Here is a 22,714-nt window from a genome sequence, read left to right on the forward strand (position 1 = left end):
CAGTTACAAGATTAATGTTTTATAGACTCTGGAGTTAACATTCATTATTCAGCACATACAAATTACAATAAAATAACAATAGTAATAATAATCCCCTCCTCATTAAAAAAAACAAGTGGGCAGAAAAAAATGCTAATTTATTAGCCACAATGTAACATTTACATCTACAGAGAGAATCAAACATTTCACAGCAGTCATGTCATGTTAGTGTAGACATAATAAAGACAAGTTTTAAAAAGAATGTGTGTGAGAAATCCATACACACAGAAATAACTAGAAATTAATTAACAGAATTGTATCCTCAGAAAAATTAGCTCTCCAGGCACTGGAACCTGCTATATATTGCCAGCTAATTTGGGAGCACAGAATCTCCCATTTAACCACTCAGAGATGGGACAAAGTCCCAAATTCATTCCAACCCAAAGTTTTTCTATTTTCAAATAGAACTGTTTTAATTATTAACTCATTATCTGAGCTTGTAAAAAACGGAATTTTACAAATTCCTTGGTACCTGGTAGGTACCCGAGATTGTTTCGAGGAATCTTAATTGCTTACTCTGAAGGGAAAAACCCCCCAAATCCATATGTAGCAAAAAGAGAAGCAGACAAGGAAATAATCATCAGTATAAAATGTGCCCCTGAAAATGGGACAGAAGGACAAGCAAGTGTTCAGAAACCCCCAGGGCAGAGCCCACACTAAGTGGAGAGTAGGAAAGGATTAAGAGAACCACAAGAAGAATCTCAGTGGGATTTAAGAAGCAACCACATGACAAACCCAAGACACACATATTAGAACAGGAGTACTTGTGGCACCTTAGAGACTAACAAATTTATTAGAGCATAAGCTTTCTTGGACTACAGCCCACTTCTTCGGATGCATACCTCTAAGGTGCCACAAGTACTCCTGTTCTTTTTGCGGATACAGACTAACACGGCTGCTACTCTGAAACATATTAGAACATTTGCCCCAGAGCCTAAGCACCCGTTAAACACACATTCCTTGTGCTCCTTAATGGCAAAAGGAAGACAGAAGCCGAGAGCATCTGGATCAGGCATGCTTATGGAGGAGACACGTTTATACAGGGTTGCAAGTGAGATCCTCAATCTAGAAAATAATACTCCCTTTGTGCAGCCACCAGTATCCCCTAGGGTGACCAGACAGCAACTGGGAGAAAACGGGACAGCGGGTGGGGGTAATAGACGCCTACATAAGAAAAAATCCCCAAAACGGGACATCTGGGGACCCTAGTATCCCCCAAAGTGCAAACCTCACCCGTCTCTAGGATACAGCTCCCCCTCCTCCTCCTGCAGCCCCCCCTCCAGGATACAGCCCCCCCCCCATCCAGGATGCAGCCCCCCCCCCCCGTGCCACCCCCTCCTCCGAGATACAACCACCCGCAGCGTGAGCCCCGCTCCAGGACGCAGCTCCGGCAGGCAGCCCCTCACCAGCACAGCCAGCCCCAGGTGGCAGCCTCACCCCCGCGCTGGGTGGCTCCAGACCCACCCCGGCCCTAGGCACAAGGGCCGGGACCAGCGGCTCCCTCCTGCTCCTGCCGCCTCCGCCGCCGCGTTCAGCAACGTGAGGCCGGGCCGGGCGGAGGGGGTGGGGGAGGGGCATCGGGGGCGTGGACACGAGAAGCCCCGCCCCCTCCCGGACGGGCGCGGGGCTATGGGGCGTGCTCCGCCCGGGCGTCGTCCCGCAGGGACCAGCGAGAAGCGGGGAGCTGGAGGGACACGCGCCACCCCTCCTACTTCCGGTGTCCGTTCCACTTCCGCGTCAACGAGCCAGCCCCTACCGCGGGCAAGAGGGACCCCGCTTTCCCCTCCCCGGCACCCGTGGTCCCGCGGCGGGGCAGCCCCTGCGAGGAGCCCCCCGGTACTTCTGAGCGGCCCCTGGGCAGTTCCAGCGGGGCCCGTCCAGGGGCCTCGACCGTCGGCCCCCGGGGGCGCCTGGGCAGGGGCGCTGGAGCCGGGAGCCCTTGAACCAACTAAACCCTGTCTAGATGGAAACCACTTAAAGCCGGGGGGCAGCAGCACCCCTAGTTCCAGCCCTAGTGTGCCCAGCTACCTCGGTGCACCCTGCCCGCCTCAGCCCCACCCCTGTATGTCACCTGCTGAAAGCTGCCACGGCCGGTTCAAGGGGGCCTGGGCCAGCCCCACCCCAAGGACGGGCCCAAGAAGCCACAGCCTCTGCCCTGGGAGGATCCCCAGCTCCCAGCATGGGGGTCTCGGGCTGGCAGCGTGGGGCAGGGTCCACCTGGCTCTCTGCATGCTCCAGACAAGTGGGGCACCCTTGACCTGATGGCAGAGAGGTGCCATATGGGAAAAATGTATTCTCATCAACGAATGCAGGCGGCGGGGCCAGGACAATTTTTATTGTGTGTAGGCTGAGAGCCATTGAACCAAACGGTAACCCCTGTCTAGCAGGGAAAGCACTCCAAGGCCGGGGGTGCCGCTGCACCCCTAGTTCCTGCCCCTAGGAATGAGGGGACATCTTTTGGCACAGGTCGCTCAGTTTCAGTGATGTCAATCCAGATATTTCGGGTGTGGGGGGAAATTCTGGTCCCCTCCCACCCAGCACAGACTCCGTTACAGTCCGGTCTCTCCCCCCTACTCCTCCTGCAGGGACCCCAGGTCTCCTGGATTGGGGAGTCTCCCCTCTCTCATCTACAAAGTGCAGCAGCTGGTGCCATGAAGAGTCAAGTTAACAGCTGACTCCCCTGCGCTCCGTTGTACAGGAGCAGAGAGACCCTCCCTGTGCACCAGGCCGCAGCGCCACTTGGCCCGGCTGCTCCGCCGCGTGTGCACACGGGTGGCTGGGTCACAATTTGATGGTGTTGCAACCATGCAGGGGGAGCAGGCTGGCTCTGTTGGGGACACTTTGCACCCACTAATGACTTTGCACTACAATTTTAACACATTGAATCCAATTGATTGGATTTTAACAGATTGAATCCCCCTCCCCCAGTCTCTGGGGATCCAACCCCCATCATCGCCCCCCCACCGCGGGGCTCTCCCCTCCCCAGCAGGTGCCACGGCGGACGGGGGGGGGGGAAGGGGAGGAGACCCGGCCCCGCTATCCCCCTGCTCTGCGGCGACTGGCCCTCCCCCGCCCTGGGGAAGGGATGGTTCAGTCCGGCTTCCCCCTCCCCCGTGGTACCTCCCGGATCGCGGATGTTGATGGTGTCGCCTGGCAACGGGAAGATGGAGCCGGTGGAGCCGGGCAGCGGGTGAGCGACAGGGACGCGCCCCAATTGGCCCCTCACGGGGAGGGCCTGTGCCAGCCCCCCCCTCCGAGCCTCTTCCTCCAGCCCCTCCTCCTCCTCACCCCGACCCCCTTCCTTCCTCCAGCCCCTCCTCATCCTCACCCCGCCTTCCTCCCTGCTCCCCCCCGCCCCTCATCATCCTCCCCCCTCCTTCCTCCCTGCTCCCCCCCGCCCCTCATCATCCTCACCCCTCCTTCCTCCCTGCACCCCCCCGCCCCTCATCATCCTCACCCCTCCTTCCTCCCTGCACCCCCCCGCCCCTCATCATCCTCACCCCGCCCCTCATCATCCTCCCCCCTCCTTCCTCCCTGCTCCCCCCCGCCCCTCATCCTCCTCACCCCGCCTTCCTCCCTGCTCCCCCCCGCCCCTCATCATCCTCACCCCGCCCCTCATCATCCTCACCCCTCCTTCCTCCCTGCACCCCCCCGCCCATCATCCTCACCCCGACCCCTTTCCTTCCTCCAGCCCCTCATCATCCTCACCCCGCCTTCCTCCCTGCTCCCCCCCGCCCCTCATCATCCTCACCCCGCCCCTCATCATCCTCCCCCCTCCTTCCTCCCTGCTCCCCCCCGCCCCTCATCATCCTCCCCCCTCCTTCCTCCCTGCACCCCCCCGCCCCTCATCATCCTCCCCCCTCCTTCCTCCCTGCTCCCCCCCGCCCCTCATCATCCTCCCCCCGCCTTCCTCCCTGCTCCCCCCCGCCCCTCATCATCCTCCCCCCTCCTTCCTCCCTGCTCCCCCCCGCCCCTCATCATCCTCCCCCCGCCTTCCTCCCTGCTCCCCCCCGCCCCTCATCATCCTCACCCCTCCTTCCTCCCTGCACCCCCCCGCCCCTCATCATCCTCCCCCCGCCTTCCTCCCTGCTCCCCCCCGCCCCTCATCATCCTCACCCCGCCCCTCCTCATCCTCACCCCTCCTTCCTCCCTGCACCCCCCCGCCCCTCATCATCCTCCCCCCGCCTTCCTCCCTGCTCCCCCCCGCCCCTCATCATCCTCCCCCCTCCTTCCTCCCTGCTCCCCCCCGCCCCTCATCATCCTCCCCCCGCCTTCCTCCCTGCTCCCCCCCGCCCCTCATCATCCTCACCCCTCCTTCCTCCCTGCACCCCCCCGCCCCTCATCATCCTCCCCCCGCCTTCCTCCCTGCTCCCCCCCGCCCCTCATCCTCCTCACCCCGCCCCTCATCATCCTCCCCCCTCCTTCCTCCCTGCTCCCCCCCGCCCCTCATCATCCTCCCCCCTCCTTCCTCCCTGCTCCCCCCCGCCCCTCATCATCCTCCCCCCTCCTTCCTCCCTGCTCCCCCCCGCCCCTCATCCTCCTCACCCCGCCTTCCTCCCTGCTCCCCCCCGCCCCTCATCATCCTCACCCTCCTTCCTTCCTCCAGCCCCTCATCATCCCCCCTCCTTCCTCCCTGCTCCCCCCCGCCCCTCATCATCCTCACCCCTCCTTCCTCCCTGCACCCCCCCGCCCCTCATCATCCTCACCCCGCCTTCCTCCCTGCTCCCCCCCGCCCCTCATCATCCTCACCCCTCCTTCCTTCCTCCAGCCCCTCATCATCCCCCCTCCTTCCTCCCTGCTCCCCCCCGCCCCTCATCATCCTCACCCCTCCTTCCTTCCTCCAGCCCCTCATCATCCCCCCTCCTTCCTCCCTGCTCCCCCCCGCCCCTCATCATCCTCACCCCTCCTTCCTCCCTGCTCCCCCCCGCCCCTCATCATCCTCACCCCGCCCCCCTTCCTTCCTCCAGCCCCTCATCATCCTCACCCCTCCTTCCTCCCTGCTCCCCCCCGCCCCTCATCATCCTCACCCCGCCCCCCTTCCTTCCTCCAGCCCCTCATCATCCTCACCCCTCCTTCCTCCCTGCTCCCCCCCGCCCCTCATCATCCTCACCCCGCCCCTCATCATCCTCACCCCTCCTTCCTTCCTCCAGCCCCTCATCATCCTCACCCCTCCTTCCTCCCTGCTCCCCCCCGCCCCTCATCATCCTCACCCCGCCCCTCATCATCCTCACCCCTCCTTCCTCCCTGCTCCCCCCCGCCCCTCATCATCCTCACCCCGCCCCTCATCATCCTCACCCCTCCTTCCTTCCTCCAGCCCCTCATCATCCTCACCCCCTCCTTCCTCCCTGCTCCCCCCCGCCCCTCATCATCCTCACCCCGCCCCTCATCATCCTCACCCCTCCTTCCTTCCTCCAGCCCCTCATCATCCTCACCCCTTCCTTCCTCCCTGCTCCCCCCCGCCCCTCATCATCCTCACCCCGCCCCTCATCATCCTCACCCCTCCTTCCTCCCTGCTCCCCCCCGCCCCTCATCATCCTCACCCCTCCTTCCTCCCTGCTCCCCCCCGCCCCTCATCATCCTCACCCCGCCCCCCTTCCTTCCTCCAGCCCCTCATCATCCTCACCCCTCCTTCCTCCCTGCACCCCCCCGCCCCTCATCATCCTCACCCCTCCTTCCTCCCTGCTCCCCCCCGCCCCTCATCATCCTCACCCCGCCCCCCTTCCTTCCTCCAGCCCCTCATCATCCTCACCCCTCCTTCCTCCCTGCTCCCCCCCGCCCCTCATCATCCTCACCCCGCCCCTCATCATCCTCACCCCTCCTTCCTTCCTCCAGCCCCTCATCATCCCCCCTCCTTCCTCCCTGCTCCCCCCCGCCCCTCATCATCCTCACCCCGCCCCCCTTCCTTCCTCCAGCCCCTCATCATCCTCATCCCTCCTTCCTCCCTGCTCCCCCCCGCCCCTCATCATCCTCACCCCGCCCCTCATCATCCTCACCCCTCCTTCCTCCCTGCTCCCCCCCGCCCCTCATCATCCTCACCCCGCCCCTCATCATCCTCACCCCTCCTTCCTTCCTCCAGCCCCTCATCATCCTCACCCCTCCTTCCTCCCTGCTCCCCCCCGCCCCTCATCATCCTCACCCCGCCCCTCATCATCCTCACCCCTCCTTCCTCCCTGCTCCCCCCCGCCCCTCATCATCCTCACCCCGCCCCTCATCATCCTCACCCCTCCTTCCTTCCTCCAGCCCCTCATCATCCTCACCCCCTCCTTCCTCCCTGCTCCCCCCCGCCCCTCATCATCCTCACCCCGCCCCTCATCATCCTCACCCCTCCTTCCTTCCTCCAGCCCCTCATCATCCTCACCCCTTCCTTCCTCCCTGCTCCCCCCCGCCCCTCATCATCCTCACCCCGCCCCTCATCATCCTCACCCCTCCTTCCTTCCTCCAGCCCCTCATCATCCCCCCTCCTTCCTCCCTGCTCCCCCCCGCCCCTCATCATCCTTACCCCTCCTTCCTTCCTCCAGCCCCTCATCATCCCCCCTCCTTCCTCCCTGCTCCCCCCCGCCCCTCATCATCCTCACCCCGTCCCTCATCATCCTCACCCCTCCTTCCTTCCTCCAGCCCCTCATCATCCTCACCCCCTCCTTCCTCCCTGCTCCCCCCCGCCCCTCATCATCCTTACCCCTCCTTCCTTCCTCCAGCCCCTCATCATCCTCCCCCCTCCTTCCTCCCTGCTTCCCCCCCGCCCCTCATCATCCTCACCCCGCCCCTCATCATCCTCACCCTCCTTCCTTCCTCCAGCCCCTCATCATCCTCACCCCTTCCTTCCTCCCTGCTCCCCCCCGCCCCTCATCATCCTCACCCCGCCCCTCATCATCCTCACCCCTCCTTCCTTCCTGCTCCCCCCCGCCCCTCATCATCCTCACCTCGACCCCCTTCCTTCCTCCAGCCCCTCATCATCCTCACCCCGCCCCTCATCATCCTCACCCCTCCTTCCTTCCTCCAGCCCCTCCTCCTCCTCACCCCGACCCCCTTCCTTCCTCCAGCCCCTCATCATCCTCACCCCTTCCTTCCTCCCTGCTCCCCCCCGCCCCTCATCATCCTCACCCCTCCTTCCTCCCTGCTCCCCCCCGCCCCTCATCATCCTCACCCCTCCTTCCTCCCTGTTCCCCCCCGCCCCTCATCATCCTTACCCCTCCTTCCTTCCTCCCTCCAGCCCCTCATCATCCTCACCCCCTTCTTCCTCCCTGCACCCCCCCGCCCCTCATCATCCTCACCCCTCCTTCCTCCCTGCTCCCCCCCGCCCCTCATCATCCTCACCCCTCCTTCCTCCCTGTTCCCCCCCGCCCCTCATCATCCTTACCCCTCCTTCCTTCCTCCAGCCCCTCATCATCCTCACCCCTCCTTCCTCCCTGCACCCCCCCGCCCCTCCTCATCCTCACCCCTCCTTCCTCCCTGCTCCCCCCCGCCCCTCATCATCCTTACCCCTCCTTCCTTCCTCCAGCCCCTCATCATCCTCACCCCCTTCTTCCTCCCTGCACCCCCCCGCCCCTCATCATCCTCACCCCTCCTTCCTCCCTGCTCCCCCCCGCCCCTCATCATCCTTACCCCTCCTTCCTTCCTCCAGCCCCTCATCATCCTCACCCCCTTCTCATCCTCACCCGCTTCTTCCTCCCTGCACCCCCCCACCCCTCATCATCCTCACCCCTCCTTCCTCCCTGCTCCCCCCGCCCCTCATCATCCTTACCCCTCCTTCCTTCCTCCAGCCCCTCATCATCCTCACCCCCTTCTTCCTCCCTGCACCCCCCCGCCCCTCATCATCCTCACCCCGCCCCTCATCATCCTCACCCTGACCCCCTTCCTCCCTGCTCCCCCCCGCCCCTCATCATCCTCACCCCCTTCTTCCTCCAGCCCCTCGTCATCCTCACCCCCTCCTTCCTCCCTGCACCCCCCAGCCCCTCATCATCCTCACCCCGACCCCCTTCCTCCCTGCTCCCCCCCGCCCCTCATCATCCTCACCCCTCCTTCCTTCCTCCAGCCCCTCCTCCTCCTCACCCCGACCCCCTTCCTTCCTCCAGCCCCTCATCATCCTCACCCCTCCTTCCTCCCTGCTCCCCCCCGCCCCTCATCATCCTCACCCCTTCCTTCCTCCCTGCTCCCCCCCGCCCCTCATCATCCTCACCCCGCCCCTCATCATCCTCACCCCTCCTTCCTCCCTGCTCCCCCCCGCCCCTCATCATCCTCACCCCTTCCTTCCTCCCTGCTCCCCCCCGCCCCTCATCATCCTCACCCCGCCCCTCATCATCCTCACCCCTCCTTCCTTCCTCCAGCCCCTCATCATCCTCACCCCTTCCTTCCTCCCTGCTCCCCCCCGCCCCTCATCATCCTCACCCCGCCCCTCATCATCCTCACCCCTCCTTCCTTCCTCCAGCCCCTCATCATCCCCCCTCCTTCCTCCCTGCTCCCCCCCGCCCCTCATCATCCTTACCCCTCCTTCCTTCCTCCAGCCCCTCATCATCCTCCCCCCTCCTTCCACCCTGCTCCCCCCCGCCCCTCATCATCCTCACCCCGCCCCTCATCATCCTCACCCCTCCTTCCTTCCTCCAGCCCCTCATCATCCTCACCCCTTCCTTCCTCCCTGCTCCCCCCCGCCCCTCATCATCCTCACCCCGCCCCTCATCATCCTCACCCCTCCTTCCTTCCTCCAGCCCCTCATCATCCCCCCTCCTTCCTCCCTGCTCCCCCCCGCCCCTCATCATCCTTACCCCTCCTTCCTTCCTCCAGCCCCTCATCATCCTCACCCCGCCCCTCATCATCCTCACCCCTCCTTCCTTCCTCCAGCCCCTCATCATCCTCACCCCTTCCTTCCTCCCTGCTCCCCCCCGCCCCTCATCATCCTCACCCCGCCCCTCATCATCCTCACCCCTCCTTCCTCCCTGCTCCCCCCCGCCCCTCATCATCCTCACCCCGCCCCTCATCATCCTCACCCCTCCTTCCTTCCTCCAGCCCCTCATCATCCCCCCTCCTTCCTCCCTGCTCCCCCCCGCCCCTCATCATCCTTACCCCTCCTTCCTTCCTCCAGCCCCTCATCATCCTCCCCCCTCCTTCCACCCTGCTCCCCCCCGCCCCTCATCATCCTCACCCCGCCCCTCATCATCCTCACCCCTCCTTCCTTCCTCCAGCCCCTCATCATCCTCACCCCTTCCTTCCTCCCTGCTCCCCCCCGCCCCTCATCATCCTCACCCCGCCCCTCATCATCCTCACCCCTCCTTCCTTCCTCCAGCCCCTCATCATCCCCCCTCCTTCCTCCCTGCTCCCCCCCGCCCCTCATCATCCTTACCCCTCCTTCCTTCCTCCAGCCCCTCATCATCCTCACCCCGCCCCTCATCATCCTCACCCCTCCTTCCTTCCTCCAGCCCCTCATCATCCTCACCCCTTCCTTCCTCCCTGCTCCCCCCCGCCCCTCATCATCCTCACCCCGCCCCTCATCATCCTCACCCCTCCTTCCTCCCTGCTCCCCCCCGCCCCTCATCATCCTCACCTCGACCCCCTTCCTTCCTCCAGCCCCTCATCATCCTCACCCCGCCCCTCATCATCCTCACCCCTCCTTCCTTCCTCCAGCCCCTCCTCCTCCTCACCCCGACCCCCTTCCTTCCTCCAGCCCCTCATCATCCTCACCCCTTCCTTCCTCCCTGCTCCCCCCCGCCCCTCATCATCCTCACCCCTCCTTCCTCCCTGCACCCCCCCGCCCCTCCTCATCCTCACCCCTCCTTCCTCCCTGCTCCCCCCCGCCCCTCATCATCCTTACCCCTCCTTCCTTCCTCCAGCCCCTCATCATCCTCACCCCCTTCTTCCTCCCTGCACCCCCCCGCCCCTCATCATCCTCACCCCTCCTTCCTCCCTGCTCCCCCCCGCCCCTCATCATCCTCACCCCTCCTTCCTTCCTGCAGCCCCTCCTCCTCCTCACCCCGACCCCCTTCCTTCCTCCAGCCCCTCATCATCCTCACCCCCTTCTTCCTCCCTGCACCCCCCCGCCCCTCATCATCCTCACCCCTCCTTCCTCCCTGCTCTCCCCCGCCCCTCATCATCCTTACCCCTCCTTCCTTCCTCCAGCCCCTCATCATCCTCACCCCCTTCTTCCTCCCTGCACCCCCCCACCCCTCATCATCCTCACCCCTCCTTCCTCCCTGCTCCCCCCCGCCCCTCATCATCCTTACCCCTCCTTCCTTCCTCCAGCCCCTCATCATCCTCACCCCCTTCTTCCTCCCTGCACCCCCCCGCCCCTCATCATCCTCACCCCGCCCCTCATCATCCTCACCCCTCCTTCCTCCCTGCTCCACTCATCATCCTCACCCCCTCCTTCCTCCCTGCACCCCCCTGCCCCTCATCATCCTCACCCCGCCCCTCATCATCCTCACCCCGACCCCCTTCCTCCCTGCTCCCCCCCGCCCCTCATCATCCTCACCCCCTTCTTCCTCCAGCCCCTCGTCATCCTCACCCCCTCCTTCCTCCCTGCACCCCCCAGCCCCTCATCATCCTCACCCCGACCCCCTTCCTCCCTGCTCCCCCCCGCCCCTCATCATCCTCACCCCTCCTTCCTTCCTCCAGCCCCTCCTCCTCCTCACCCCGACCCCCTTCCTTCCTCCAGCCCCTCATCATCCTCACCCCCTTCTTCCTCCCTGCACCCCCCCGCCCCTCATCATCCTCACCCCGCCCCTCATCATCCTCACCCCTCCTTCCTTCCTCCAGCCCCTCATCATCCCCCCTCCTTCCTCTCTGCACCCCCCAGCCCCTCATCATCCTCACCTCGACCCCATTCCTTCCTCCAGCCCCTCATCATCCTCACCCCCTTCTTCCTCCCTGCACCCCCCCACCCCTCATCATCCTCCCCCCTCCTTCCTCCCTGCTCCCCCCCGCCCCTCATCATCCTCACCCCTCCTTCCTCCCTCCAGCCCCTCATCATCCTCCCTCCTCCTTGCTCCCCCCAGCCCCTCATCATCCTCACCCCTCCTTCCTCCCTCCAGCCCCTCATCATCCTCCCTCCTCCCTGCTCCCCCCAGCCCCTCATCATCCTCACCCCTCCTTCCTTCCTCCAGCCCCTCATCATCCTCCCCCCCGCCTTCCTCCCTGCTCCCCCCCGCCCCTCATCATCCTCCCCCCTCCTTCCTCCATGCTCCCCCCCGCCTCTCATCATCCTCACCCCTCCTTCCTCCCTCCAGCCCCTCATTATCCTCCCTGCTCCCCCCAGGCCCTCATCATCCTCACCCCGCCCCTCATCATCTCCCCTCTTCTTCCTTCCTCCAGCCCCTCATCATCCTCCCCCCTCCTTCCTCCCTGCTCCCCCCCACCCCTCATTATCCTCACCCCGACCCCCTTCCTCCAGCCCCTTATCATCCTCCCCCCTCCTTCCTTCCTGCTCCCCCCCGCCCCTCATCATCCTCACCCCACCCCTCATCATCCTCACCGCTCCTTCCTTCCTCCAGCCCCTCATCATCCTCACCCCGACCCCCTTCCTCCAGCCCCTCATCATCCTCACCCCGCCCCTCGTCATCCTCACCCCTCCTTCCTCCCTGCCCCCTCCAGCCCCTCATTCTCCTCCTTCCTCCAGCCCCCTCCAGGCCCTCATCATCCTCCCCCATCCATCCTTCAGCCCCTCATCATCCTCATCCCTTCCTTCCTCCAGCCCCTCACCATCCTCACCCCTTCCTTCCTCCCATCCCTCATCATCCGTACCCTGAACCCCTTCCTTCCTCCAGCCCCTCACCATTCTCACCTGTTCAAAAGAGGAGAAAGAGTGGGGAGGGGGAGCAGGGTGAGGTTGGAGGTGACAGGAATGGAAGAAGAGAAGTCCAGACCCCCACCATGGTCTGATCCAGAACACTGAGTAGGAGAGAAGGAGAGGCGTCTGTGAGAGAAGGCATCTGCAGAAGCAGAGTCAAACAAAGGGATCTATGTCTCGCTGGGAGCTGGAAGGAGTGGGAGAGGAAGAGATTGTGGATGGAACGGGCATTCCAGAGACAACAAGAGCTGGGGAGAAGGAACGGGAGATGGGCATGAGGTTAGAAATGATGGAACAAGAGGGGTGGAGATGGTGGCAGGGTCAAGTGTGGGAGGTAGAGAGGGGATGGGGGATAACCAGTGTTAGGGCTAATGTCACCAGAGGGGATGAGGAGGATGCAGAGGAGGATGTGGGATCTGGATTTGTGCTGGTGGGAGGAGGGAAGAAATTGGGATGGAGATGGGGAGAGGAGCGGATAGAGCTAGTGGGAACTGTAGAGGGCTCAGAGTAAAAAGAGCCAGCGAGGGAAAGGGACAAGGAAGGAGGATCCCTTCCCTTACCTTTCCAGACCAGCCCCAGCCCCCAAATCCTAGCTCTCTTCCAGACTGTCTCCTCCAGGTGCACCAGCATTCCATTGTTTTCAGTCCATGTCCGTTTCTGGTTCTCAGGCACTTGCACAAGGCTGCAGTGACTGTGTTGCAAACACAGCAAATCCAGTAATAAACTGTCTTCATTCACACTGAAACAGACTATGCAAGTGTTCCTGATGGCGTTAGGTTCCGCATGTTTACAAACTTCTGCATTTGGTTCTGATTCCTGTTAATGCTCCAGGAGGCAGTGCTAGTACAGTATTTGACCTAGAGCCAAGCTTTTCATTTTTGTACATTGTTATTCTGCTTAAAATTGTTCAATAATTTTGTTCAATTTAATTAAGCCCTGAATCAGGTGTTGGACAAATTTCAGAAGAAGAGGAGGAGGAGGAGGAGCTGCATCCAGAAGGCAATGGGGTAAAGTTTCAAATATGAAGGACTTTATGCACCTTTGGAATTAGAATCACACTGGAATTAGCGCATATTATGGTGCCCTGATACTATGTGGGTGGGTTCACTAGAAATGCAACTAATATTGAAATATTGGATTTCCCAAGAAATGTTGAAGCAAAACATCAAAAAACAAAAAATTCAAACCACGGAAAGAAACATTTCCCCAAGAAATGTTAGAGATCAGAGTGCCTTTGTCCTGAAAAGGATTAGCTAGAATATTCAGATCAGATTTTGGAAAAATTTCTAACTATAAGGATAGTTTAGTACCGGAATACGTTACTGAGGGAGAATCCCCATTGGAGGATTTTAAGAACAGGTTAGACAAACAACTGTCAGGGATAGTCTAGGTCCTCCCATAGGGCAAGGGTTAGACTAGATGACCTCTCGAGGTCCCTTCCAGCCTTATGTTTCCTTGGGGATTTTTTTTGTACCCATCACTTTACTAATAAGGATGTACAAAAGATGTGTGGGAACACATTTACTTTGGAGCCTGAAAAACATTAAAATAGTTAACACACTAAAAATATCCTCTAAATTTTCAAAAATTGTGAATACAGAAACTTCCTCCATCTGAGAAATTGTGGTGATCTATTGGTATAATAGATGGTCTCCTCCTAAAGAAAATTCTAACATTTATTGGGAAACATCGTATTTGCAAGCAAGTCAATTCATAATCTTAAGCAAGACAAAACACAGAATAAGACTTCACAGATTTTGAGTTATGGACTTTGATGTTGAATTTTTATAATCATTTCAAGTTGCTTTTGGGTTAGGGATTTTGTTTTTGTGCTACATTTTAAAACAACCAAGCCATTTTTAAAAAATCTCTGTAGAGTCTGGAAGGAATGTAAGGGTTTACTACTACATCTCTAATGACTGCAGCACTAGCAGATGCTTCAATATTAAGAGCATTTCCTTACACTAGATGTAAAGTGCTGTGAGTAGTAGTCCAGTACATAATAGGGAACTTTGATTGGAGACAGTCAGTTGTTACAATGTTGTTTTCTGCTGTATGCTAGGTGGAGCAACCAGAGAGGAGCCATACCAGAAAGGAAGAGGCAGACGGTGTTTCAGCAGAGGAGCCAGGAATGGAACTCAACCCAGCAGAGCACAATGCACCTGAATCCCCAGAGCCTCCGACTGTAGAGGTGGATGTTTATGAATTCTCCCTAGGAACGCGTGGTATCTACAGAACAATCAGTCCAATGCTTTGACATCACAAATCATTAACGAAGCAATTCCAGCATAGCAAAAAATTGAGAAACTATTGCCATCTTATCGGGGACATGAAAGGGGGGCCACGGGAAGCTTAATTTGGCTACATTCCAGTTTCCAGGAGAGTCTTGTAAAACTTAGCTCTCACTCATCTCTGACACAGCACTTTTCATCTGTAGATCTTGGAGCACTTTTAAAGGAAAGATAAACACCATTATCCCCAATTTATCAGTGGGGAGAATTGGTTCACATGCTCTGATCACGTCTGCTCGGTGGATGTTGGAGAGAAGTTTGTGTCTGTTGGGTGAAAGTTGAGTTTCCCACTGAATATAGATTTTGCCTTTTCATTTTCAAAGTTCTCATTGTAAATAAAGATAAACCTGTGCATGGAGCTTTCTTATTTAGTAAGGGCCTCATCCTGTGAGGTGTTGAGCAGCCTCTAATCTTATTAAAGTGATGACCTCAAGCATCTTGCTGCTTGGAAATTTGCAGGACTTGGCCCTAAGAGTTGTATTTTGGTATGGAAATCTGAGTGCTCATTACTGTAATACAGTAATTAAAGAATTTTCATCCACAATCCACGTTCAAAATAGGAGCCATTGATTATTTGAAGTACAACAGGCTCATTGCATATATATAGCTTACAACAGGGGTCGGCAACCTTTCAGAAGTGCTGTGCCGAGTCTTCATTTATTCACTCTGATTTAAGGTTTCGCGTGCCAGTCATACATTTTAATGTTTTTAGAAGGTCTCTTTCTAGAAGTCTATAATATAGAACTAAACTATTGTTGTATGTAAAGTAAATAAGGTTTTTAAAATGTTTAAGAAGCTTCATTTAAAATGCATAGCCCCCCAGACCGGTGGCCAGGAACCGGGCAGTGTGAGTGCCACTGAAAATCAGCTGGAGCGCCTACCCCTGGCTTACAATGTTACAAACATACATAATAAATTGACTGCAAGAAAATAAATGTAAATATTAACTTATTGGGGGAGAAAGAACGTACAGATTATTCATATTTATCTTCTGGGCTAAATGATATTTCACACTAGACATTTTACTGGGCTGTCTCAGTCCACATAGGAATCCTCCGATTTGTTTTCTTTTATTTTCAAAACCACTCCAAGGACCTGATTTTCAGAAGTACTGAGCATCTTTGATGCCAGTGAAAGTCAATGCAAGCTGCAGGCACCAAGCAGTTATGAAAATCAGGCCCTAACTGTTTAAGTAGGTTATCTGTTTGTAAGAGTAATTAGGAGCAAGTTCCATAGTCCTGAACACTCAAAGAAAATGCCCTGCCAGCTGCCAGCTCTTCATAACCAGAGAGATCCAGCTTGGGCTCCCTGCTGATCACAGCTGCCGTGGAAGTTTGGCCCAGGGAGAGAGGCGATCCCTCAGACAGACTGGTCCCAAGCTATTTAGGGCTTTCTAAGTCATAACCCACACCTTAAATTCCACCCGGAGATCAACAGGCAGCCAGTGCAAATCCTGGAGCACCAGTGTCACTTGCTTCCAGTAAGATGCCCCACTTGGTAAGCGAGCCACTGTGTTCTGCACCAGCTTCAGTCTAGGATGGCTCTAAGGTGAATCCTCAGCTATAGCACACTGTAATAGTCTCGTTTTGTGATAACAAAGGCCTGGGCAACAATCTTAGAACCTAGTGACTTACAGCATTCGTTAAAAGGAACAGTCTGAAAAGAGGCAGACAGAAAGAAAACAAAGCGATTCGGTCGGGTATAATGTGACTTTGAAAACTACCTTCTTCGGTAAAATCTAAAGAGAGATTTTTCACTTCTGAGTTACAAATATGGGAAATTAAAAGTTTCTCATGGAAATTTTGACAGGGCCTTAGCCACTGTAGTCCTAGCAGGCGCTGCTGTTATACTAGATGTGGTCAGATTAGATTCATTTCCTGTGCACTGACACTGCAAAGCAGCTGTAAAGCACTGTAGTAATAGTCCTTAGTAAAGAACATGGACCATTATAATATTCTTTTGTTGTGTTCTACTTTCTGGTTTTGATCTGTGCTAGGGAATGCAGCCAGAGAACAGTGATGACAAGGAAGAGGGAGAGGCTGTGCCTACAGAGGACCCAGGAGAGAGACTCATCCCAAAAGAGCAAGAGGTCTCAGGGGCCATGGAGCAGGAGATCTTGGGAGCAACAGAGCAGGAGGTCGCGGGGGCCATGGAGCAGGAGGTCGCAGGGGCCACAGAGCAGGAGGTCGCAGGGGCCACAGAGCAGGAGGACGCAGGGGCCACAGAGCAGGAGGTCGCGGGGGCCATGGAGCAGGAGGTCTCGGGAGCCACGGAGAAGGAGGTTGCGGGGGCCACGGAGCAGGAGGTCTCAGGAGCCACAGAGCAGGAGGTCTCGGGGGCCATGGAGCAGGAGGTCGCAGGGGCCACAGAGAAGGAGGTTGCGGGGGCCATGGAGCAGGTGGTCTCTGAGGTCATCTTTGGAGAGGTGATTGGTTATGAATTTCAACTAAGGGAGCGTCTCATTCACAAGACCTACAATCCAGTGTTTGTGACATTACATTCCCAAATTGTTGAACCAATTCTAGTACTGTAAACATATACCACTGGATGAATCATGCAAGAGAGAGGCTAATTGGAAAGGAGACAATTGGTAACCAGCCATGGTGGATAAAAAACTCTTGACAAAATTCAAGGGGTTAGTTTATTATTGCATGCGTTTCTAAAGTGCCCATCACCATGAGTGATAAAGCCTTGCTGGCATATCAGTGGGATAACTTTAGAGCCTTTTAATTGCTTTCCAGCTTCCTCAGGAAGCAGCAAGACTGTTTTGATAGCTGACTATTTTTCTTCATTGTTCCTCTCTTGTGATGACAAAGATAAGCAGAATTTTAGTAGCAAACTGTGTTAAAATGAAGATCCTTTCACAGCCCAGATTTTATATGATGGCCTTTATGTTCCAGGAAAAAGCCGAAGAGGTTTCCTCAGACCAAGTGGAAGTGGATAATCTTCCTCCCAAACTGCCTGACATGGAGCAGCCAGTGAGAGAGAGCTGGACCAGATCCCGCACGTCCTCAGGAGCTAGCACCCAGAGGTCTGCATTATCAGTGCACACGGAGATTCATGCTGAGTCAGGTATCAGTCAGTGTCTTACTAATCGTACTATCCTGGCAGCCAGCTTTCAAATACAGTATCCAGTTTTTTCTCCTCTCCCAATAAATGTGAATCTAGTTGGACATACACTATCGAATCTAAAGGCTTGTCTACACAGGGAACTCAGAAAAATTAATCCGAATTAACTAAAGATGTGAATTTAAAGTGTATTAATTAAATAACATGAAGCCCCCATATGGACACTCTTATTCAGAATTAAAGTGGCCTTAATTTGGTTTATTTTAATTCACACTTTAAATTCACACCTTTAATTCAGATTAATTTTTCTGCGTGTCTCCATGTAGACAAGCCTTAATCCTTATGTTTAACCTCTGTATGATGCTACTACTAAGCCTGTTCTTAAATCTTTTCCATAATAACTTTCCTCCTCACTGTTAGAATTACTGTATATTTTTATTATGATTTATTTTCTGTGTGCTACTGACATTGTGAGGCAATCGAAAACTCCAAAGAAAGCTGGCTCGGTTAGGTATTTTTCCCCTTATCAGGACATCTGCTAATCTTAAAATACCTTTAAATGCACTGAGTTCCCATTCTGTGATGCCTGCTCTTTGTCGTCCGAGCACAGGTGACATTGGGGTAGCCATCTCCTCTCCGTATTCAGACGCTGCGTTTCAGCAGTTTAACCAGCACCTCAGCAGGCTTGGCAGTGAGGAAGAGAATGAAAGTCTACATTATGCAGATGAGCAAGCTGAAATAGAGGGCAGTGAGGAATCGGAGGAGGAAACACAGCTGATTGTCTTGGACCCGGAACATGTAAGAAAAGTCCAAATTCAAGACTCATCACTGGTATTGAGGGTTCCATGAAAACTGGGAGGCAAACTGGGCCATGGTTTAGCTGCATTCTAGGTTAAATACGTCATACATCCTTTTTACAAAAGTTCTGACTCCTGTATGGTATCTGCTCCCTCTGTAGTAAATTAGAGCAATGGGAAAATCTGGTGAACTTCAGTTCTCATGAAAATGAAGGACCTATAGCTGGTGTGCAAGCTTCCCTCGCACAGCTCTGCCATTCATTTCACTTCTGACCTCCAAAGACCCTGGGCCTCACCTAAACAGAAAGGACTAGTGAGGCCAAACTAGGTGGTTGTTTTATGATATTAATAAATGTCCACTAGGCTCAAGGCTGAATCTGCATAACCCATTTCACTTGCAGCCTGCTCAGGACAGGAACCCAAGTCTCCAGAGGTGAAAATGCAGTGTTATACCTGACACATATTCCTTGATAACTTATTCATGCAGGTGTTATAAGGATGCTATCATCATCTTCCTTCCCTCTCTAGCCCCTGATGAGAAGATTCCAAGCTGCCTTAAAGAATTACCTTAGTAAACAGATGGAAAAAGTGACCATGGAGCTTCGGGAGCTGGTATAGTAGTCTTCCTTGGATTTCCCACAGCATTCCAGCCCTGTCCAAGTTGGTGTGAATTGACCCATCTCCTCTTGTGTCTGCAGACGGTGGCCACAAAGCAGGGTAAGGTGCAGAGGGAGGATCTGGGAATAGTCCTTTATGGGGTCCAGCAGCAGCTGGCCCGGCTGCAGATGGAACTGGAGAAGAACCAGGACCGATATTCTCAGATAGCCATGGTGCGTCGGCAGCTAGAGGAGGAGCTGCAGGACATCAGAAATTTGTACAAGAAAACATGTCAGAGCACTGAGGATGAACGCAAGAAAGGTGACTAAGGTGCTCTTGCTTAGTCTTTCCTTATTCTAGTCACGTAAGGACATCAGCCCAAGCATTCAGGAATGGCTCGCTGACTGAAAAGATCAACCCAAGAATACCTGGTATGCCTCGCCAGTTAGGCCTCCTGTAGCATAGCTTGGCAATTGAATTGGTTAGTTTGTAAGCTCTTTAGGGTGTGGACCATTTTTTATTCTATATCTGTAAAGCACCATGTATATTCAAAGCACTATAGATGTACCTAATACTTGTCTTGGTTTTGACATAATTTCTACCAGTATAACCCCCATCTTTGTCATAAGACAAATGCTTTTCTGTCCCTTTAAAGGATTCCTTTGAACAAAGGCCATTCCTGGCAAATAGGCTTTCACAGATTCTAAGGCCACATTGTGATCATCTAACCTGATCTGTATAGGAGAGGCCAGAGAACTTCCCCAAAAGAATTCCTAGAGCAGATCTCTTAGAACATAAGAATGGCCACACTGGGTCAGACCAGACGTCCAACTTGCCCAGTATCCTGTCTTCCGACAGTGGCCAATGCCAGGTGCCCCAGAGGGAATGAACAGAACAGGTAATCATCAGGTGATCCATGCTTAATCAAGTGATCCGTTCCATCATTCCCATTCCCAGAAAAACATCCATTCTTGATTTAAAAATTGCCAGTGAGGGAGAATTCACCAGGACGTTTGGTAAGTTGTTCCAATGGCTTTCCAATATTCAACACAGCTCATTTCCCACCATTTGGCTAGTTATACTTGTTTGAGGCCTCTGCCTGGGACTGTTGCGGCTTTGGTGAAGATTGCAGATCCTTAGTTGATTAGACAGCCTGGTGCATCAGATGACGATCTTCTGCATGGCAACCCCTTACAGTCAAGGAAGTGAACTTAACTGGGCTATTTCAGTGTTGTGGAGATACAGGATATACTGGGAATTGAGGGCACTTACCAAGTCTCTTGGGGAATTTCTCCCCAGAAATTCTGCTCCAGGACCTGATGTCCATGCCCACCTCAGAGAGGGTCATATGACTTGGGGGTGGGGGGTTTAGGGGTTTTGCTCTGTCCACATCCTAATTTCTTTCTCTTTTAGCTCTGGTATGGTACATGCTGCAGAAATCCTCTTCTGTAACTGACCTTTCCACCTATCTCCCCAGTTTCTGTAATGCAGACCGAGGTGGAAAACCTGGCCTTGCGTCTGTTCTATATGCAGAACATGGACCAGGATGTGCGTGACGACATCTCTGTGATGAAACGGGCAGTGAAGAAGGCTGAGGCAGACAGGAACCAGGCTGAGGTGGAGAAGAAAAAACAGGTATAGGGCAAATATCAAGTCTGACAATGAGGCTGTGAATTATGTGATAGGAGTTCAGAGTCCCTTGGGGAAATGCTGTCTTGTCATATAGAATGCTAAAAGAACATATTCTAGGAAGATTGGTACAAAACGTGGTCTGCCCTCTTCCATTCTTAGATTGTATTTGTTTGCAAATACCAGGTAGTTCCTTAGATGTGCATTTTCTAAATCAAATAATTCATAAGAACATCAGAATGGCCATACTGGGTCAGACCAAAGGTCCATCTAGCCCAGTATCCTGTCTTCCTACAGTGGCCAATGCCAGGTGCCCCAGAGGGAATAAACAGAACAGGTAATCATCGAGTGATCCATCCCCTGTCGCCCATTCCCAGCTTCTGGCAAACAGAGGCTAGAGACACCATGCCTGCCCATCCTGGCTAATAGCCATTGATGGACCTATCCTCCAGGAACTTATCTAGTTCTTTTTTGACCCCTGTTATAGCCTGGGCCTTCACAACATCCTCTGGCAAGGAGTTCCACAGGTTGACTGTGTGTTGTGTGAAAAAATGCTTTCTTTTGTTTGGTTTAAATCTGCTGCCTATTAATTTCATGTGGTAACCCCTAGTTCTTGTGTTATGAGAAGGAGTAAATAACACTTCCTTATTTACTTTCTCCACACCAGTCATAATTGTATAGACCTCTATCATATCCCCCCGCTTAGTTGTCTCTTTTCCAAGATGAAAAGTCCCAGTTTCATTAATCTCTCCTCATATGGCAGCTGTTCCATACCCCTAATCATTTTTGTTGCCATTTTCTGAACCTTTTCCAATTCCAATATATCTTTTTTGAGATGGGGCGACCACATCTGCACGCAGTATTCAAGGTGTGGGCGTACCATGGATTTATATAGAGGCAGTATGATATTTTCTGTCTTATTATCTATCCCTTTCCTAATGATTACCAACATTCTGTTCGCCTATTTTTCCCTCTAAATTAAAAAAAAAATCCCAGAAACCTTCCTGACAGCAAAAGAAATAAAAAACCACAGCACAGCTTCTTTGAGTAACTCTATAGTAACAACCCAGTATCCAGACATGCAAAGGAGGAAGATGAGGTTTAGTGAGGAGACACCTTATTTTCAAGCCCCGGGGGGATTATTCTGAACAATGATGAGTTCAGAAAAGTGATTTTGCAACACAAAATATAGCTGGCCCGTTCGTTTTAACTCATGCTCCCTCTGCTGGTTAGATGACTGCCTCTTGCAGCAGAATCAATATTGTAGGATTCTGTGAACTGTGGCAATGGAGTGTCGATTTTTGATAGCTATTTAGAGGGCATTTTCTTCTAAATTATTACCTTTTAAGATAGTCAGATGCCATGGTGATGGGCACAGTGTAATAACCTAGATAGATAGAAGTTAGGTGACATTTTGGACCTGACGCTCTTCCTTGATATGAGACTGACGAATATAAATGGACTAAAATCCTCTGCAGAGTGGCGCAATGGACTGAGCAATCTTGACCAATCAGCAGAGATGGAGATGACTGTCCTCACATGGCACTGCACTCACTAGTGAGGATGGTGATAATCTGAGAGCCACCACATCTAATGCAACACCCTCACTTGACCCTGCTTCCCCCATGTGATTCTTGCTGAATTCATGGTGTCAGGGTTGGGATTGTTTGCAGTATTTGTGCTGATCTGTTGTGGTCTGATTTTTGTAGGATCTGCTTGTAGACCGCTTAACAAGGAAGTTCAATGAACTGCAGGAGCAGATTGGTCTGTATGAAGCTCAATTTATTGCCCAGGCTGAAGATACAAAAATAACACGAAAAGCAGTGAGTGAGGTAGGAGATGACAATATTTTTCATGTGTGGTTAATATTACATGTTGTGATGGGCCAGAGTCCTCCACCCTGCGCTTAACACAGTACACACACCCTGAGTCCAAAATCTCACACCCCTGCCCTTTGTGTGAATAAAGGGTTTCCTATGGTCTTAAGAACAACAACAAATAAAACTTATCCTGAGTTGGCTGTTTGTAGGGTTTCCCCCTGCAAGACCTCCTGTCTCACCCCCTTAGTTCCTTTACCTTGGAGGGAGACACATACCCCTTCTGTGCTCCTGGATTGGAGCTAATCAGACCCATCGGGTGTGACTGATAGGATGAGTCTTCAGCAGAGCAACTCCATGCCAGGTCCAATCTCTGACATCCATTTTCCTACATATTAATTACACATCTTTCTCCAGTACATCATAGTAGCACAATATCCAAGTATTACATAGTAATTATATTTAGCTTTACACCTAAGTGTCACCGCAATGTAAATAGCTGTATAGTGCTACCAGGCCATCACAATACGCTGCACAGAGGCACTGACCCAGCTGTGCTAGCACAATACACCTTTTCTAGTCTGGATTCTCATGTTAAATCTGGAGCGTAATACATTACCATTTACAGTACATTGTAAATTGTATCCCATAAGACACACAGGATGTGAGACAAGGCTGAGTTAACGTTGCTGTTGGGGCCTT

At 54.3% G+C, this 22,714-nt stretch overlaps 2 protein-coding genes across 5 annotated transcripts in view; one reads left to right on the plus strand and one right to left on the minus strand.

Annotated features, from left to right (window-relative positions):
* Positions 1-1,611, minus strand: part of TBC1D16 (TBC1 domain family member 16) — a 41,896-nt gene extending 40,285 nt beyond the window's left edge. The window contains exon 1 of one of the 3 annotated variants that reach the window (XM_054047479.1): positions 1,446-1,611. The gene's annotated coding sequence lies outside the window, so the exon portion shown is untranslated. The remainder of the gene's footprint in view (positions 1-1,445) is intronic. The other 2 variants (XM_054047478.1, XM_054047477.1) reach the window with 2 other exon arrangements.
* A 1,545-nt stretch (positions 1,612-3,156) lies between these two features.
* The window catches only part of CCDC40 (coiled-coil domain containing 40), a 32,539-nt gene continuing 12,981 nt past the window's right edge, over positions 3,157-22,714 (plus strand). Inside the window, exons 1-10 of one of the 2 annotated variants that reach the window (XM_054047359.1) lie at positions 3,157-3,229; positions 12,747-12,819; positions 13,875-14,003; positions 16,100-16,528; positions 17,004-17,175; positions 17,783-17,970; positions 18,498-18,581; positions 18,668-18,887; positions 20,044-20,201; positions 21,905-22,027. In XM_054047359.1, coding sequence (XP_053903334.1) covers positions 3,174-3,229; positions 12,747-12,819; positions 13,875-14,003; positions 16,100-16,528; positions 17,004-17,175; positions 17,783-17,970; positions 18,498-18,581; positions 18,668-18,887; positions 20,044-20,201; positions 21,905-22,027 — 1,632 coding nt within the window. In that variant the 5' untranslated portion in view covers positions 3,157-3,173. Of the gene's footprint in view, positions 3,230-11,539; positions 12,092-12,746; positions 12,820-13,874; positions 14,004-16,099; positions 16,529-17,003; positions 17,176-17,782; positions 17,971-18,497; positions 18,582-18,667; positions 18,888-20,043; positions 20,202-21,904; positions 22,028-22,714 lie in introns of those variants that run through there. The other variant, XM_054047358.1, reaches the window with a different exon arrangement.

This window comes from Malaclemys terrapin, chromosome 13, assembly GCF_027887155.1.
Source record: "Malaclemys terrapin pileata isolate rMalTer1 chromosome 13, rMalTer1.hap1, whole genome shotgun sequence".
Classification (NCBI taxonomy): Eukaryota; Metazoa; Chordata; order Testudines; family Emydidae; genus Malaclemys; species Malaclemys terrapin.